The sequence below is a fragment of the Heptranchias perlo genome, chromosome 27, assembly GCF_035084215.1.
Source record: "Heptranchias perlo isolate sHepPer1 chromosome 27, sHepPer1.hap1, whole genome shotgun sequence".
NCBI classification, from domain to species: Eukaryota; Metazoa; Chordata; class Chondrichthyes; order Hexanchiformes; family Hexanchidae; genus Heptranchias; species Heptranchias perlo.
Genome location: NC_090351.1, coordinates 25,687,546 through 25,706,193, shown reverse-complemented (window position 1 = coordinate 25,706,193; position 18,648 = coordinate 25,687,546). Strand labels below are relative to the sequence as shown.

Below are 18,648 nucleotides of genomic sequence, written 5' to 3'. Positions count from 1 at the left end.
AAAGGCATTCAATAAGGTGCCACATAAAAGGTTGTTACACAAGAATAGGGCTTATGGGGTTGGGGGTAACATATTAGTATGGACAGAGGATTGATTAATGGACAGAAAACAGAGTAGGGATGAACGGGTCATTTTCAGGTTGGCAGGCTGCAACTAGTGGGGTGCTGCAAGGATCGGTGCTTGGGCCTCAGCTATTTACAATCTATATTAATGACATAGATGAAAGGACCGATGTGTAATGTATCCAAGTTTGCTGATGATACAAAGCTAGGTGGGAAAGTAAGCTGGGAGGAGGACACAAAGAGTCTGCAAAGGGATATAGACAGGTTAAGTGAGTGGGCAAGAAAGCAGCAGATGGAGCATAATGTGGAGACTTATTTATTCGTTCATGGGATGTGGGTGTCGCTGGCGAGGCTGGCATTTATTGCCCATCCCTAATTGCCCTTGAGACGATGGTGGTGAGCTGCCTTCTTGAACCGCTGCAGTCCATGTGGTGAAGGTTCTCCCACAGTGCTCTTAGGAAGGGAGTTCCAGGATTTTGACCCAGCGACGATGAAGGAACGGCGATATATTTCCAAGTCGGGATGGTGTGTGACTTGGAGGGGAACATGCAGGTGGTGTTGTTCCCATGTACCTGCTGCTCTTGTCCTTCTAGGTGGTATAGGTTGCGATGTGGAGATGCCGGTGATGGACTGGGGTTGACAATTGTAAACAATTTTACAACACCAAGTTATAGTCCAGCAATTTTATTTTAAATTCACAAGCTTTCGGAGATTTTCTCCTTCCTCAGGCAAATGTTGCGGGTTTGGGAGGTGCTGTCGAAGAAGCCTTGGCGAGTTGCTGCAGTGCATCCTGTGGATGGTACACACTTCAGCCACTGTGTGCCGGTGGTGAAGGGAGTGAATGTTTAGGGTGGTGGATGGGGTGCCAATCAAGCGGGCTGCTTTGTCCTGGATTGTGTCGAGCTTCTTGAGTGTTGTTGGAGCTGCACTCATTCAGGCAAGTGGAGAGTATTCCATCACACTCCTGACTTGTGCCTTGTAGATGATGGAAAGGCTTTGGGGAATCAGGAGGTGAGTCACTCGCCGCAGAACACCCAGCCTCTGACCTGCTCTTGTAGCCACAGTATTTATATGGCTGGTCCAGTTAATTTTCTGGTCAATGGTGACCCCCAGGATGTTGATGGTGGGGGATTCGGCGATGGTAATGCCGTTGAATGTCATGGGGAGGTGGTTAGACTCTCTCTTGTTGGAGATGGTCATTGCCTGGCACTTGTCTGGTGCGAATGTTACTTGCCACTTATCAGCCCAAGCCTGGATGTTGTCCAGGTCTTGCTGCATGCGGGCTCAGACTGCTTCATTATTTGAGACGTTGCGAATGGAACTGAACAATGTGCAATCATCAGCGAACATCCCCATTTCTGACCTTATGATGGAGGGAAGGTCACTGATGAAGCAGCTGAAGATGGTTGGGCCTAGGACACTGCCCTGAGGAACTCCTGCAGCAGTGTCCTGGGGCTGAGATGATTGGCCTCCAACAACCACTACCATCTTCCTTTGTGCTAGGTATGACTCCAGCCACTGGAGAGTTTTCCCCCTGATTCCCCCTGAAATGTGAGGTTATTCACTTTGGTAGGAAGAATAGAAAAACAGGGTATTTTTTAAATGGTAAGAAACTATTAAATGTTGGTGTTCAGAAAGATTTGTGTGTCCTTGTACAAGCAACACAAAAAGATAGCATGCAGGTACAGCAAACAATTAGGAAGGCAAATGGCATGTTGGCCTTTATTGCAATGGGGTTGGAGTACAAGAATAAGGAAGTCTTACTACAATTGTACATGATGTGGAGATGCCGGTGATGGACTGGGGTTGACAATTGTAAACAATTTTACAACACCAAGTTATAGTCCAGCAATTTTATTTTAAATTCACAAGCTTTCGGAGATTTTCTCCTTCCTCAGGCAAATGACAAACATTTGCCTGAGGAAGGAGAAAATCTCCGAAAGCTTGTGAATTTAAAATAAAATTGCTGGACTATAACTTGGTGTTGTAAAATTGTTTACAATTGTACAGAGCTTTGGTGAGACCTCACCTGGAGTACTGTGTACAGTTTTGGTCTCCTTATCTAAGGAAGGATGTCCTTGCCTTAAAGGCGGTGCAATTAAGGTTCACTAGGTTGATTCCTGGGATGAGAGGGTTATCCTATGAGGAGAGATTGAGTAGAATGGGCCAATACTCTCTGCAGTTTAGAAGAATGAGAGGTGATCTCATTGAAACATATGAGATCGCAACCCCTCAAATAATGAAGCAGTCCAAGCCCGCCTGCAGCAAGACCTGGACAACATCCAGGCTTGGGCTGATAAGTGACAAGTAACATTCGCGCCAGACAAGTGCCAGGCAATGACCATCTCCAACAAGAGAGAGTCCAACCACCTCCCCTTGACATTCAACGGCATTACCATCGTCGAATCCCCCACCATCAACATCCTCGGGGTCACCATTGACCAGAAACTTAACTGGACCAGCCATATAAATACTGTGGCTGCAAGAGCAGGTCAGAGGCTGGGTATTCTGCGGCGAGTGACTCACCTCCTGACTCCCCAAAGCCTTTCCACCATCTACAAGGCACAAGTCAGGAATGTGATGGAATACTCTCCACTTGCTTGGATGAGTGCAGCTCCAACTACACTCAAGAAGCTCGACACAATCCAGGACATAGCAGCCCGCTTGATTGGCACCCCATCCACCACCCTAAACATTCACTCCCTTCACCACCGGCGCACAGTGGCTGCAATGTGTAACATCCACAGGATGCACTGCAGTAACTCACCAAGGCTTCTTCGACAGCACCTCCCAAACCCGCAACCTCTACCACCCAGAAGGTACATGGGAACAACACCAACTGCACGTTCCCCTCCAAGTCACACACCAGCCTGACTTGGAAATATATCGCCGTTCCGTCATCGTCGCTGGGTCAAAATCCTGAAACTCCCTTCCTAACAGCACTGTGAGGGAACCTTCACCACATGCACTGCAGCGGTTCAAGAATGATGTGGAGAAGGCAGCTTACCACCACCTTCTCAAGGGCAATTAGGGATCGGCAATAAATGCTGGCCTCACCAGCGACGCCCACATCCCATGAACGAATTTTTAAAAATTAGATTCTGTGGGGGCTTGATAGGGTAGATGCTGAGACATTGTTTCCCCTGGCTGGAGAGTCTAGAACTAGGGGTCATCGTCGCAGGATAAGGGGTCGGCCATTTAAGACTGAGATGAGGAGGAATTTCTTCACTCAGAGGGTTGTGAATCTTTGGAATTCTCTACCCCAGAGGGTTGTGGATGTTGAGTCATTGAGTATATTCAAAGCTGAGATAGATAGATTTTTGGACACTAGGGGAATCAGGGATTATGGTGATCGGCGGGAAAGTGGAGTTGAGGTCGAAGATCAGCCATGATCTTATTGAATGGCAGAGCAGGCTCGAAGGGCCATATGGCCTACTCCTGCACCTATTTCTTATGTTCTTATGCTCTTAAATGTTTGTTAAAAGCAAGCTGTCTTTAAAACCAAGATTTATTTTCAGCTGCAGTGTAACCCAGTGCTCCCAAATGACTTTGTGTAAGTTTGTCCTATGGTTTGCATTATCAGTCATCCATTAATGAGCCAATCACAATAGAGAGGCTTCAGAAGGTGTGAATTGTGTGTTCTTAAAAGGTGAGAACAAGCTTATGTGTCATATCACACAGTCCTATTATGCTACCTATTTTCCCATGGAGATGTCCAGTTGTCAGCTATCTAATACAGTTTGCTTTATCTTGAAAGTATTTCTGGACTGTGCTTCTGAAAATGATTCATCCACATAGATGAACTTTGTAGATGATAATAATAATGCAATAAAAACAGAAAATGCTGGAAATACTCAACAAGTCAGGCAGCAGCTGTGGAGAAAGAAACAGAGTTAACGTTTCAGGTCGATGACCTTTCATCAGAACTGGAAGAAGTTGAAGATTTAACAGTTTTTCAGCAAGTACAGAGCCCGGGTAAGTGGGGGGGGAGAGGAAGGGGAGGGGAGGAAAGAACAAAAGGGAAGGTCTCTGATAGGGTGGAGAGCAGGAGTGATCAAATGACAAAAGGGATGATGCTGCAAGGCAAGGAGGGTGATAATAGGACAAGTAAAGAAACAAAAGATGGGTTGAGAGGAGCTGTAAATGGCAACATCAGAACCATTACCAGCACCTGCTGTCCAAAAAAATGGGAGTAGTGGTTATGATCAGGGAGTACATAATAAATGGGAGGATACTGAGGAACAAAGGGACTTTTGAGTGCATGTCCACAGATCCCTGAAGGTGGCAGGACAGGTAGATAAGGTGGTTAAAAAGGCATACGGGATACTTTCATTTATTAGCCGAGGCATACAATATAAGAGCAGGGACGTTATGCTAGAACTGTATAAAACATTGGTTAGGCCACAGCTTGAGTACTGCGTACAGTTTTGATCACCACATTACAAGAAAGATGTGATTGCAGTAGAAAGGGTACAGAGAAGATTTAAGAGGGTGTTGCCAGGGCTGGAGAATTTTAGCTCTGAGAAAAGATTGGATAGGCTGGGGTTGTTTTCTTTGAAACAAAGGAGGCTTAGGGGAGATTTAATTGAGGTCTACAAAATTATGACAGGACTAGATACAGGGGATAGGGAGGACCTATTTCCCTTAGCAGAGGGGTCAGTGGCCAGGGGGCATAGATTTAAAGTAATTGGTAGAAGGATTAGAGGAGGGCTGAAGAGAATTTTTTCACCAAGAGGGTGGTTGGGGGTCTGAGACTCACTGCTTAAAAGGGTGGTAGAGGCAGAAACCCTCAACTCATTTAAAAAGTACTTGGATGAGCACCTGAAGTACCGTAGCCTACAGGGCTATGGACCAAGTGCTAGAAAGTGGGATTAAGCTGGATAGCTCTTTTTCGGCCGGCATGGACACGATGGGCCGAATGTGCCGTAACTTTCTATGATTTCTATATGATTCTATGATCTGAAGTTATTGAAATCAATGTTGAGTCCAAAAGGTTGTGAAGAACCTAATCAAAAGATGAGGTGCTGTTCCTCTAACTTCCGTTGAGCTTCATTGGAACAGTGTAGGAGACCAAGGACAGAGAGGTCAGAGTGGGAGTGGGATGGAGAATTAAAATGGCAAGCAACTGGAAGATCAGGGTCATGGGGAGCGGAGGTGTTCAGCAAGGCGATCACCCAATCTGCATTTGGTCTCGCCAATGTAGAGAAGAACGCATCGTGAGCAGCGAATACAGTCTACTAAATTGAAAGAAGTACAAGTAAATCACTGTTTCACCTGGAAGGAGTGTATGGGGCCCTGGAAAGTAGGAAGGAAGGAGGTGAAAGGGCAGGTGTTGCACCTCCTGCGCTCGCACGGAAAGGTGCCGTGGGAAGGAGAGCGGGCGTTGGGGGTGATGGAAGAGAGGAGAGGGTGCCGCGGAGTGACGGGTCCCAGTATTTTGCTTTTGAAATAATAATGCAGTACTTTGACAGTATTCTACTGAAAGGAGATTTTAAAAAACTGTAAATGCTGGAGGTCTTTGATTAAACTGCTGGAAATACACAGCAGTTTCATCAGCATCTGTAAAAGAAAAGTTGGATTAACGTTTCAGATGTAGGCCTATTATGATGGACCAATGAGGGTGACACTGATTTGCCCCAGGGTTACCAAACAAGAATCAGCACAACAAGTGCCCTTTTAGGGCACCGCTAATATAAGAAAGAAATGTATGGTCCAATCAAACTATAAGAAGCTCAACATAAGCAAAAATGTACCAATAAAAGCAAAGGGAACCTTCCCAAATAAATCAGAAAGTTGTTATCAGTGTCCAATCTATACCCTGATGAACATTTCAGGTGTAGGCTCTTTGTTAGAACAAACTTTTCAGCAGTGATGTGTGCAGGTTTTAAGAATGGGGGAACAATAGGCAACTACAATAGAAACAGAAAGTGCTGGAAACACTCAGCAGGTCAGGGAGTATCTGTGGAGAGAGTAGGGTTAACATTTCAGGTTAATGATGAAAGGTCATTGCACTCTCCTCTCAGCACACGTTGCCTTACCTGCTGAGTGTTTCCAGCGTTTTCTATTTTTATTTCAGATTTCCAGCACCTGCAGTGTATTACTATTCCCCCCCCCCCCCGACCCCCACCCAACTTTAGGCAGCTACAATAGATGTGAAACATGACTCTTCCTAATAGTAAATGATGTGGAGATGCCGGTGATGGACTGGGGTTGACAATTGTAAACAATTTTACAACACCAAGTTATAGTCCAGCAATTTTATTTTAAATTCACAAGCTTTCGGAGGCTTCCTCCTTCCTCAGGTGAACGATGTGGAAATTAAGTCCTCGAAATGAAGTCGCATTTATAATTCACAGAACAATGCTTGGTGATAACAGACAGTTTTTTCAACTGCCCGTTGTCAAGGCAATCAGTGTGCAGACAGACAGGTATTACCTGCCAGGTCTCAGAATATACAAATCACCAAAAAAAACAACAAACAAAAAAAAACCAAAAAACAGAGATAGAGAGGTAGAAACATAGAAAAGACAGCAACTGACCCGTTATATTAAAAACAGATAACATTTGTTCGCTGGTGGGGTAACGTGTAGCGTGACATGAACCCAAGATCCCGGTTGAGGCCGTCCTCATGGGTGCGGAACTTGGCTATCAATTTCTGCTCGACGATTTTGCGTTGTCGTGTGTCTCGAAGGCCGCCTTGGAGTACGCTTACCCGAAGGTCGGTGGCTGAATGTCCTTGACTGCTGAAGTGCTCCCCGACTGGGAGGGAACCCTCCTCTTTTGCGATTGTTGCGCGGTGTCCGTTCATCCGTTGTCGCAGTGTCTGCATGGTCTCGCCAATGTACCATGCTCTGGGGCATCCTTTCCTGCAACGTATGAGGTAGACAACGTTGGCCGAGTCACAGGAGTATGAACCATGCACCTGGTGGGTGGTGTCCTCTCGTGTGATGGTGGTATCTGTGTCGATGATCTGGCATGTCTGCACACTGATTGCCTTGACAACGGGCAGTTGAAAAAACTGTCTGTTATCACCAAGCATTGTTCTGTGAATTATAAATGCGACTTCATTTCGAGGACTTCATTTCCACATCGTTCACCTGAGGAAGGAGGTAGCCTCCGAAAGCTTGTGAATTTAAAATAAAATTGCTGGACTATAACTTGGTGTTGTAAAATTGTTTATAATAGTAAATGGATAGTAGCACCCGTTAGAGGTCTGGTGCATGTTTTATTGTTTTTTAAATAAATTTGTAATATCTATGGTAATTATAATGTTAGTTCCCAGTTTGCCTTATTTCAAGATGCAAGATGCAAAACTATCTTTGGAGCGGAGTATACAACTGGAGAGGGCAAGGCCAGTTCAAAGCTACTCATTCTACCACATTTCTGAGAATTTAACAATATGTGTTAAATATTGGATGATAGATCAATTTTGCCTAAGGATGTTTTATTCTAAAAAATATTCACGCTTAAAAGAAGCATTTCTGCATAAATGTGCTCCCAGTGACAAAAGAGGTAAAAACTAGTCTAGAATACACTCTTACTATGTTACAGGTGTCAGCCTTGGCTCAGCGGTACTACTTTTGTGTTTAAGTCTGTAAGTTGTGGGTTCAAGTCTCACATAATCAAGGATGACACTTCAGTGTAGTAGTGAAGGAATGCTCGGAGGTACCATCTTTTGGATGAAACATTAAACAGAGTCTTCGTTTGGCCTCAGGTGGATGTAAAGAGTCTCATGGCACTATTTGAAGAAGAACAGGTGAGTTCTCTAGGTGTTCTGGCCAACATTTATCTTTCAATCAATCACTAATACAGATTATCTGGTATATTGTGTCACCTTGCTGTGTGTAAATTGGGTGCTGTAGTTCCCTACATTACACAGTACTTCATTGGCTGCAAAGTGCTTTGAGACATCCAGTGGTTGTGAAAGGTGCTACATAAATAAAAGTTCTTTCTTTCTCTACTCTCATTTAGATTTGTAATAAATTTAAAGTAATTGAGCTCTTCAGCCATTTTAGAGAGCAGCTATATAAATTTACAGCACGTGCAGAGCCCTGTAGACATGATGCTTACTGAAGATTATGTTTCAACCACTGCCACGTACAGTTTGCACGAAGGTGCTTACAGGCCTGATGAATAGAAGAACTTGAATTATTCAGAAATATGAAGTGCACTTTGTCAGGGTTCACTCACAGAACATGACAACTGTAGAGTGTCGTAGAGTATTTATTTTTGTTTGCAGAATTATAAAAGTGTTGGTTCATCAAAAGGATTGTCCATTACATAAATATTCCATTTCCTCCCTTCTTTTACTGACTGCTTCTGGGATGAAGAACGATGAGCACTAATAGCTGTAGTGGTCTTCAATCATGAATGAGCATAGCAAGTTAGGTTGTTTAATAGTGAGGGGGATCAGAGCCAAGCTTGATCCTATCCCTACTTGAATTACACACATAGATAACAAGCAGGAGTGGGTCCTCTGGCTGATTGTCCCCTTCTTTGCCCAGGACTATTGAATTGTAGTGCCATCCCAGCTGTAATCACCCAACTCAGCACAACAATCGAACTGGACCTTCCACTTCATATGGGTCAGCTGCATGCACCTTTACCAATTCTTTGGAGAGTCCAAAAAGAAAATATTCAAATGCCTTTCAATTTATTTTACAATAAACAATCTTACTTTTTCCCCACATTTCTTTTCTTCTCTCCTGAAGATTCTGATTCTGGCCAGAGTATGACTTTGTTGGTTCCAAAAATGTTCTGGTAATACATTCTCACCTGATGTCACTTTACAGTGGGATTCACTGGTTAACAATCAAGAGCAGGACCTCTGGCTAATTGTTTTCTGGACCTCCGTTGTTGCAGTATCTCAATCATTGTCTTGCTTAGATCAGCTAACTCAATACAAACTGTGGACTGAACTTGAGACTTTCTGGTCTGTATGGCTCTTTACTGCACCAAGTGATCCTCTTACACACTGGGCCTTCGGGCAAGCTTTGTTTATTATTCTATACTCCTTGCTGCATTGTTCACCTGCTGTAAGACAATATCCTGTAGGGATCATTTCTAATTGTTATAGGAACACAACACAACAGACAGAATGGTTAATCACCAGCAGCTGTTCTGCTTTCATTTGCAAGCTATTGAATCATAGAAACTTACAGCACAGAAGGATGCCATTTGGCCCATTGTGCCTGTGCCGGCTCTTTGAAAGAGCTGTACAATTTGGTCCCACACCCCAGCTTTTTCCCCATAACCCTACAAATTTGTCCTCTTCAAGTACCAATTGCCATTTGAAAGTTCCTATGGAATCTGCTTCCATCATCCTTTCAGGTAGTGCGTTCCAGATCTTAACAACCCTCTGGGTGAAAAAAATTCTCCTAATTTCCCCTCTAGTTCTTTTGACAATTATTTTAAATCTATGACCTCTGGTTACCGACCCACTTGCCAAAGGGAACAGTTTCTCCCTATTTGCTCGATCAAAACCCCTCATTATTTTGAACACTTCTATCCTATCAGGTCTCTCCTTAATCTTCTCTGCTCTAAAAAGAACAATCCCAGCTTCTCCAATCTCTCCATGCAACTGAAATCCCTCATCCCTGGTATCATCTTGTTAAACCTCCTGTGCACCCTCTCCAAGGCCTTGACATCCGTCCTACAGTGTGGTGCCCAGAATTGTACACAATATTCCAACTGAGGCTTATCAGTGAATATCCCACGATAGATAACAAGTATTCACTTTGCAACCACCCTGCCACCAATGAACAGGAACCCCAAGCTAACCAGTTGAAATGATCCCTTTAATCACATTCATGAGCCTGTGTTCACAGAATCATTGTTTTTGAACTGCTTACATATTATGGCCCTGAGTTTCAGCACGGGTTGTTTCAATCTCCCGCTTTAACTTTGATGGGAGTTTGGCAGAACTTTCAGAGAAATGACATAAAAAGATAAAAATGGCCATTTACACCTGTTCTCCAGGGCTTCTGCCCATCTCCTGCCGAAGTTAGGAAGGGGCAATGGGAGAACCCCCATGGAAATTCAGGGCTGATGTTTTATCTTCTCCAACATCATTATTTTACTATGGTCCACATCGCCTTAAATCCACAGTGAGACAGCTTCATCTCTGCTTCTATTTTGAGCTACAGTTGTATTTATATCGATACTAAAAGCAGAAAATATATTAAATTTGCTGGATACAACATTTACCATCAGTACTTTACAGTTTGTCAATTATTTAGGCTTTGTGGATAAGCACTGTAGGTTTCCAACATGTACCCTCATTTTTCATTGTGTTTGATCTCAGCACCTGGAAATGTTATCGTTTTGTAAGGGCATGTTTATTGCCCACCCCTAGTTGCCTTCAGAAGTTGCTGGTGGGTTGTCTTCTTGAACATTGATTGTAGAACCCAGAGAACACTTCACCCAGGGTGGCAATTCCCATCTTGAAGGACATTAGTGAACCAGTTGGGTTTTTGCCACAATTTGGCAACTTTCATGGTCATATTTTCCTGGCCCAGGAATTATTGAATTCAATCTCACAACTTGTTATAGTGGGATCTGCACTTACCACTCCTTTGTTGCTGACCTGGTACCATAACCGCTGCACCACCCACCGGTTTCTTGAAGCACATGGGCGGCGTTGCAAGCAGCCATGTGGTGTCGCTGTTTTTATTTAATGTGTGAAGAAGAAAAAGACCAGCCAATTTCTGAATCCACACCAAAATGAGCAAGGCAGTGGCAAACTGTAAAACTAATACAATTTGTAATGAATATATCACAGTAACAATAGTAATTACAAATCGGGCGCATTGTGAACCCCAATTTGAGATCGAATGCATGGTACACTACACCCTTTGCTAACGATTACTATTGGCTTTAGACCTTCTGGAGGAAATAGCCATCATTGAAAATGAACATCAGACCTACATTATTTAAGGATGGATTTATAATCTGGGTCTCGGTTCCAGCCAGCCAGTACTGCCCGGCTCCCAAACAAGGTCACGAGAAGAGGACAGAGTTCTACTCATACGCTTCGCTCCCAGACATTAAAATTGTGTTTAGAGAGCGCCCGCCAGAGTGTACCTTTTAAGGATGTGTAGATATAAAGGTCCCTTAAGTACGTTTTAAAGCAGATTTGACATCCTACTCGATGTGGGGTATCTTCCCCCGGATCGAGGACTTGTAGGGAGTCGAGTTGCACTGTTTCATTTGCGTGAAAGCGGTAATTACTTTGTGTGGAAGCAGAAATTAATTGAGTGTCAGTACAACGGCAGCTTAAAACATGGGCTGCAATTACATAGCATATATGTCAATGGTGAATTTAACGAAGTCTGGACTTTGTGATGCCCGGAATCCCAGGAAAACACAGTCTGCGGCTTTAATGTCCGAGTTATAATATGAGTGTGAAACTAATGCATTGTACTCTGCATTGTGTTGAAATAATAATTCCGGGCTGTGTATTTGCTCATAAGACGTGACAACTAAAATGTATAACGTCAATTAATGAAACATTGTGCTCACTATAGTAAACAATACGACATTTGGAATTGTCTGCCAATGACCGTGCATGGGCTGCCTGTTCATGTTTTGTGCCTTCCGTGTGGACGGATCGTGCAGCGGTAACTGAACGCTAAAGAACTCCCAGTTTGCGTGTAAGACTTAAGATAATTGTAACCGTTCACTGCATTTGAAATATACTCCGTTAACAGCATCGCATACACTCGCCTGTACTGTATGTTCAACAACGGGAAAGCTTCTCGTAGCATTTTTGTGCTAACATGTAAATGGCAATGCTATTCTTAATTGATTCTCGGGGTGATGCGATCGGAATATTGAGCCAAATCTATGATGCTCTGAATTCAGTTCTATCGAATTACATACTTGAACAATTTGATGCTGGAAAACCTGATCATCTTGTCACAGAAAAAAATAAATGCAATAACGAATCATCTATTTGTTCCACCAAATATCACGTTCTGATTCGTTAGTTACCTAAACGACTGGAATTGTTTTTATTTAAACCCAGATTTAAGGGTTGGCTGCGAGTAAACAATATCTATCTCACAAGCTCTTACATGTCAAGATTGGTGGGTAACACACAAATAAATCAAAGCTAAACAGAAATTACAGTTGTTCGCAGATCACACAGTCGAAAACCACCCCGCATGTGCGCAGAATGGTTAAATTGCAAGGGATGAACGAGCTATTTAATCCATAGATTATATTAATATTTATTATGTGCTTAGTCCTACATCTTAGTATTCTACCAGCTCATCTTCAATTGTGAAAGTCAACGGACAGTCAGTCATAAAATGGGATGAGCTTCTTCTGCTATCGGCCTTGTAAATAAACTAACGAATGAACAATTCCAAACTGGAGTGATGTTCTGTTGTGGAATATCAATAGAAGCTGAGTGGGGGGATTTGACATGACACAGCCATACTAAAAGAGGAATAAAGATGACTCCCTATTGATATCGGCAACATATCGCACATAATCAGACCAACTGGGTGTTTAAAAGAAACTGCTCCGTGGGTTAACTGCTCTTATATTCCGTTCAGAGCTGGTTTTAGATGTAGAAGTGGCGCATGTTTAAAGGGGCATGGTGCGGAAACTCGGATCGGTTACTTTTTGTTCAATTGTGTGGTACACGGTAACAGCCAATGCGCTACTAACCATTTCGGGTACTGGATATCATCTGCAGTTATTTCGCTTGTATAACACAAACTGCAAAGTCAGTTAAGTGGACGGGTGAGATTTAATATTCCATACTGCACTGTTTTTTTTAAAGTTTGGTAATCAAAAATACCGTGTTCAAACTGCAATGATGTGGAGATGCCGGTGATGGATTGGGGTGGACAAATGTAAGGACTTGCACAACACCAGGTTATAGTCCAACAGTTTTATTTTAAATCACAAGCTTTCGGAGCTTTCCTCCTTCGTCAACGAGATTCCAAGTTATGGGAGCTCCTTGAGAACAGACACAAGCACATTATGATAACGAGCTTCTTTTGTATGGCTTAGGTTGGAATATAAAACTTGGTAATATTTAAGTACTTCGGAATTGTTTGAATTTGGGAGGGGCGGGTGGGTACGATTTGCTGGGACATGTGGGAACAACGAAAACCAGTTGTGTCACGGGGCTGCTTCACGGAGTCCAGTACTCAGCTCCACCCATTCCCCTGTAGCCGACGTCCAGTGCCATCCTCTCATCCAGATCGTCTTGCAAGCAACTCGATAAAATCTATTTATGAGTCGGCTGCAGTGAGATCTTCACAAAGTGGCGGTCTCTCGTTGTGAGGGCTGCGGGACAGATGCAACTGGACAACATCCACGGATCACCTTTTGTTGCCACACACCTGCTTGTTTGTTTTATAATTACCTGTTTTGCAAGCTTATGCCATCTCAGGTAATGTTTTCTTTTACTTGACTTCCAGCTACATGTGTGCAGATGGTGCTGGGATTTAGCAGGTGCCGGCGTGTCCTGCAGCAGAATTGACCCTCATCGCTGTAAACCCTACCCTCCTGTCTATAGAACCCTCAGTGAGGACCGGTCACAAAACGAACGCTGATAACGTGACCAATCTGTCACTGCGGATTTGAAACAAAGAAGATCACAACTTCGGGTCCCGCTCTAATAATGGCATTCGTTTACAAATACTGCAACATTGCAACTAGTCAGAACTATAGAGCGAAATAGATTTGAACCGCAATTCCATGGGGACACCAGTAATTTTGTGTCTACTATTGTTTTTTTCCCCAGTGGAAATCATATCACAATATAGCTTTTAAATTTCTCACAAATATTACGATTTAATCATAAGTGGGAAAGAGAAAAGAGCCAAATGTTCATTCAGGCCACATCTTCCTTTAGATCGTGTTATTTCCTCTTTTGTCACTCCCTGCTGAATCAGGCATATAGATTAATAGAGTTCACTGTGTTTTCTATAAGCAACGAATAGAAACAGCCTAGCAATTTCACGGTGAAACAATTCTCCAAGCAAATAAGATAATTGTTAATTTAAATAACTATTTTAACGTATTCTTTCTGTTGGCGATATAACCCAACAGGTTACAAAATAAACAGTAAGCTCACTCCTGCTAAACCGGCCTCCAAAATTATCACTAAAACTAATTATAGAAATTGTCTGATTTAATCTTGACACTAGGATGTGGAGAGAGACGCATTCTTCCTTCCTGGGTTTACTGTGGAGGAAACAAATTGCGTTACTTCCTTTTGCATAGTTCTATAAATGCTTTTTTAAAAAGTTATTGGAATAACTTGTTTATTGACGAATCCGGTCGCCTTTCCAAATCATTGTTAACTCTAGGAGTTACAGTTATACTGGAGATGACGTACTGCAGTATTAAAACACTTGCTAGTTATTAACCAAACCCAAGGCTCGGACGAGAGATCTAATAAACACCAGCACTTTATTAAAAATTGCATTATATTTGTACGCTCCTACCAAGGGCAATTCTGCCGGATCAGAGCCAGACCAGAGCACAACATTTAGGAAGGGCATTGCCCTTTTAAGTGTTGTTCTGTCCTCTCTTTCTGCCGGCTGAATTCGCCTTGTTTGAGCAGGTTTATGCTAATTGAAACCCCCGCCAGGACGCAGACGGAGCCATTTTGTGCGATCATTTAACACAAACGGGGCCGAGGAGTGTTGCTGTGGGGATGGGATCCGATCCGTGTGATGATGTGCCGGCCGACAGAGCTTAAAAACAGGAGAATGGGAAAACGCAGTGGCTAATCATAAAAAAACCCACGAGAGCAGAGCAGACGGAGGAAGAGGGAAGTTTGATGGAGCAGCAGCAGCAGTGGAGATGGGACAGCGTTACATTGAGCCAAGAATGGAAGTGACTGTGCTGAACTGGACTCTGGTGACCTGCTTGTTGTTTAACACCCCTTTGTTGGAGTGTTTTAGCGTCCACCTCTCTGAACACTCAAAGCCAGGGACTTTAGTGGCGGATCTAGCCACAGATCGGACCTGTGTTATCCATCGGGTCTCTGCGCCGAAATTCACCAGTAGATACTTGGAAATTGACTGGGCTGCGGGTACGGTCCGGGTCTCCCACCGCCTGCAGTGCGCCGGCCTCCCCACCAACCCATTCACTATTCACCTAACCAGACAATGTCACCGAGCGGGCGCCGGGCAGGTTTGGGATCTTTCCAGTTACATCTCCACCCGCCTGGATGTCCACGTCCACGGGCAGAACTGTTTCACCAAATACCGGCGGAAGGCGCGGCGCAGCGGCGGGGCGGATTTGGAGATTGTCAGCGCCTTGCGGGGCTCCGCTCTCCCAACAACTTCTTGCTTCCCCGCCGGCGAACCGCTGCTCGACATCGGGGACCTTCTACCTGCTTCTCAGCGGACCTGCGACACCTTGCGCTGTCAGGTGGTGAGAAACCGATTCGTCCTCTCCCGGAGCGGGCAGTTGTTTGCACCCGAGAGGCTCTGCCTTGAGCCGGGTGCTTTAATCGGAGTGCAGGTTCGTTGCCGCGGGTGCTCAACTTTCAAATCGAAAGCTGAAAGGAGACATGGCGGCACCTTGGAAGATATCGAGATTGAGCTGAAATTGGGCGTGGGGTCTTTAAGAGAAAGTTACTTAAAACAGTTACGACTGAGCGGCGATGGAGCCGGGAATAAAAGACGCAAGAGAAATGTGAATACAGGTCCTCAGTTCCAGCCACCCATCTACCAAGTGTCAGTTCCAGAGAACAAGCCACCAGGAACCAGGGTGATCTCCGTCAAGGCTGTAGACCCCGACGAGGGTGAGGCTGGAAGGGTGGAGTATTCGATGGATGCCCTCTTCGACAGCAGGTCGAACAGTTTGTTTGTCATCGATCCGGCTACTGGAGCTGTCACCACCGCAGAGACCCTGGACCGGGAGACCAAGGACATCCATGTGTTCAGGGTAACCGCGGTTGACCACGGAATCCCCAGGCGCACAGCCATGGCAACTCTCACCGTCACTGTCAGTGACTCCAACGACCACGACCCTTTGTTTGAACAGCAGGAGTACAAAGAAAGTGTGAGGGAGAACTTGGAGATTGGTTACGAGGTGCTAACAGTGAGGGCAACGGATGGGGATGCTCCGCCTAATGCCAACATCTTGTATCAGATTCTCAACAATGAGGGGGAGAACGCGGTATTTGAGATTGACCATAGGTCTGGTGTGATGAGGACCAGAGGGCCTGTAGACAGAGAGACTGTGGAGTCCTATCAGTTATTAGTAGAAGCTAACGATCAAGGAAGAGACCCTGGTCCGCGAAGCTCCACTGCTATAGTCCATATAACGGTGGAGGATGACAATGATAATACCCCTCAGTTTAGTGAGAAACGGTACGTGATCCAAGTTCTGGAAGATGTTGCCCCTAACACAAAGGTTCTGCAGGTCACAGCCTCTGATCGTGACAAGGGGAACAATGCATTAGTTCATTACAGCATCATGAGCGGCAACACCCGTGGGCAGTTTTACATTGATGCCCAAAGTGGTAGCATAGATGTTGTCAGTCAGTTGGACTATGAGATGAACAAGGAATACACTCTAAGAATCAGGGCACAGGATGGTGGAAGGCCCCCATTGTCAAACATCACTGGGTTAGTGACAGTGCAAGTGGTTGATGTGAATGACAATGCGCCCATATTTGTCAGTACCCCTTTTCAGTCTACAGTACTGGAGAATGTGCCAATAGGTTACTCAATTATTCATGTGCAGGCAATCGATGCGGATTCAGGGAACAATTCTCGTTTGGAATACAGGTTAATAAATACATCCCCCGACTTCCCTTTCTCCATCAACAACAACACTGGATGGATTGTGGTTGGTTCAGAATTAGATAGGGAGACAACGGATTTTTACAGTTTTGGTGTAGAAGCGAGGGACCAGGGGTCACCTTCAATGTCATCGTCAGCTAGTGTCAGCATCACTGTACTGGATGTGAATGATAATAATCCTGAATTTAGTCAGAAATTTTATCAGATAAGACTGAATGAAGATGCGGCTGTAGGATCCAGTGTGGTGACTGTATCTGCAATAGACAGGGACGTCAACAGTGTCGTTACATATCAGATCTCCAGTGGTAATACTCGAAACCGCTTTTCAATAACCAGCCAAAGTGGAGGTGGCCTGATAACCTTGGCCTTACCACTGGATTACAAACTGGAGAGACAGTACATACTAACTGTAACAGCCAGTGATGGGACAAGATTCGACACAGTTCAGGTGTTCATTAATGTTACAGATGCAAATACACACAGACCAGTATTTCAGAGTTCTCATTATACAGTTAATATCAATGAAGATAGGCCTGTTGGTACAACAGTGGTAATTATAAGTGCAACTGATGAAGATACTGGTGAAAATGCCAGAATTACTTATTTCATGGAAGACAGCATTCCTCAGTTTAAGATTGAACCTGATTCAGGTGCAGTTACAACACTAATGGACCTTGACTATGAAGACCAAGTATCATACACTTTGGCAATTACTGCAAAAGACAATGGAATTCCTCAGAAATCTGACACCACATATCTTGAAATTCTAGTTAATGATGTAAATGACAATGCACCTCAGTTCCTGAGAGACCATTATCAAGGGTCAGTATATGAAGACGTCCCTACATTCACAAGTGTCCTTCAGATATCTGCTACTGACCGTGATTCTGGATTGAATGGTAGAGTGTTTTACACATTCCAAGGTGGGGATGATGGAGATGGGGACTTCATCATTGAAACCACCTCTGGGATTGTTAGAACCCTGCGCAGGCTCGATAGAGAGAATGTTCCAGTATACAATCTAAAGGCTTTTGCAGTGGACAAAGGTATTCCTGCAATGAGGACTCCAATAGATGTCCAGGTTTCAGTGTTGGATGTTAACGACAACCCTCCAGTTTTTGAAAAGGATGAGTTTGATATTTTTGTGGATGAAAACAGCCCAATAGGACTAGTGGTGGCCCGAATCACTGCCACAGACCCAGATGAAGGTACAAATGCACAAATCATGTATCAAATTGTGGAGGGGAATATTCCTGAAGTTTTCCAACTGGATATCTTTTCTGGAGAGTTGACGGCTCTTATGGATTTGGATTATGAAGATAAGTCGGAATACATTATTGTAGTTCAAGCTACATCAGCGCCTCTTGTCAGCAGAGCCACAGTTCATATCCGTCTATTGGATAAAAATGACAATATCCCTGTGCTGAAAAATTTTGATATCATTTTCAACAACTACATCACTAACAAATCTAGCAGTTTTCCTACTGGGGTAATTGGCAGAATTCCAGCTCATGACCCAGATATCTCTGATACTCTTCATTACAGCTTTGACCATGGAAATGAATTAAATCTGGTCATTCTTAATCAAACCACGGGGGAATTAAGCTTGAGTCAGGCTCTGGACAACAACAGGCCACTTGAAGCAATCATGAGAGTTTCTGTGTCAGGTAAGGTGACTTGCGGTTTATCTTTGTTTAACCTGGGTCAGGACTATTAACACATGTGTTTGCAAACTCCCATTACAAACAATGAGTGAAAGAGAGTGTAGGAAAACAAACATTTTGATCCTGTGTTTGTTACCT

The 18,648-nt window shown here is 44.0% G+C and overlaps 1 protein-coding gene across 5 annotated transcripts in view; it reads left to right on the top strand.

Moving 5' to 3' along the window:
* The first annotated feature begins 14,683 nt into the window (after window positions 1-14,683).
* Window positions 14,684-18,648, top strand: part of celsr2 (cadherin, EGF LAG seven-pass G-type receptor 2) — a 229,031-nt gene continuing 225,066 nt past the window's right edge. For all 5 annotated transcript variants that reach the window (XM_068007462.1, XM_068007464.1, XM_068007463.1 and 2 more), the window contains exon 1: window positions 14,684-18,513. In XM_068007462.1, coding sequence (XP_067863563.1) covers window positions 14,892-18,513 — 3,622 coding nt within the window. In that variant the 5' untranslated portion in view covers window positions 14,684-14,891. The remainder of the gene's footprint in view (window positions 18,514-18,648) is intronic.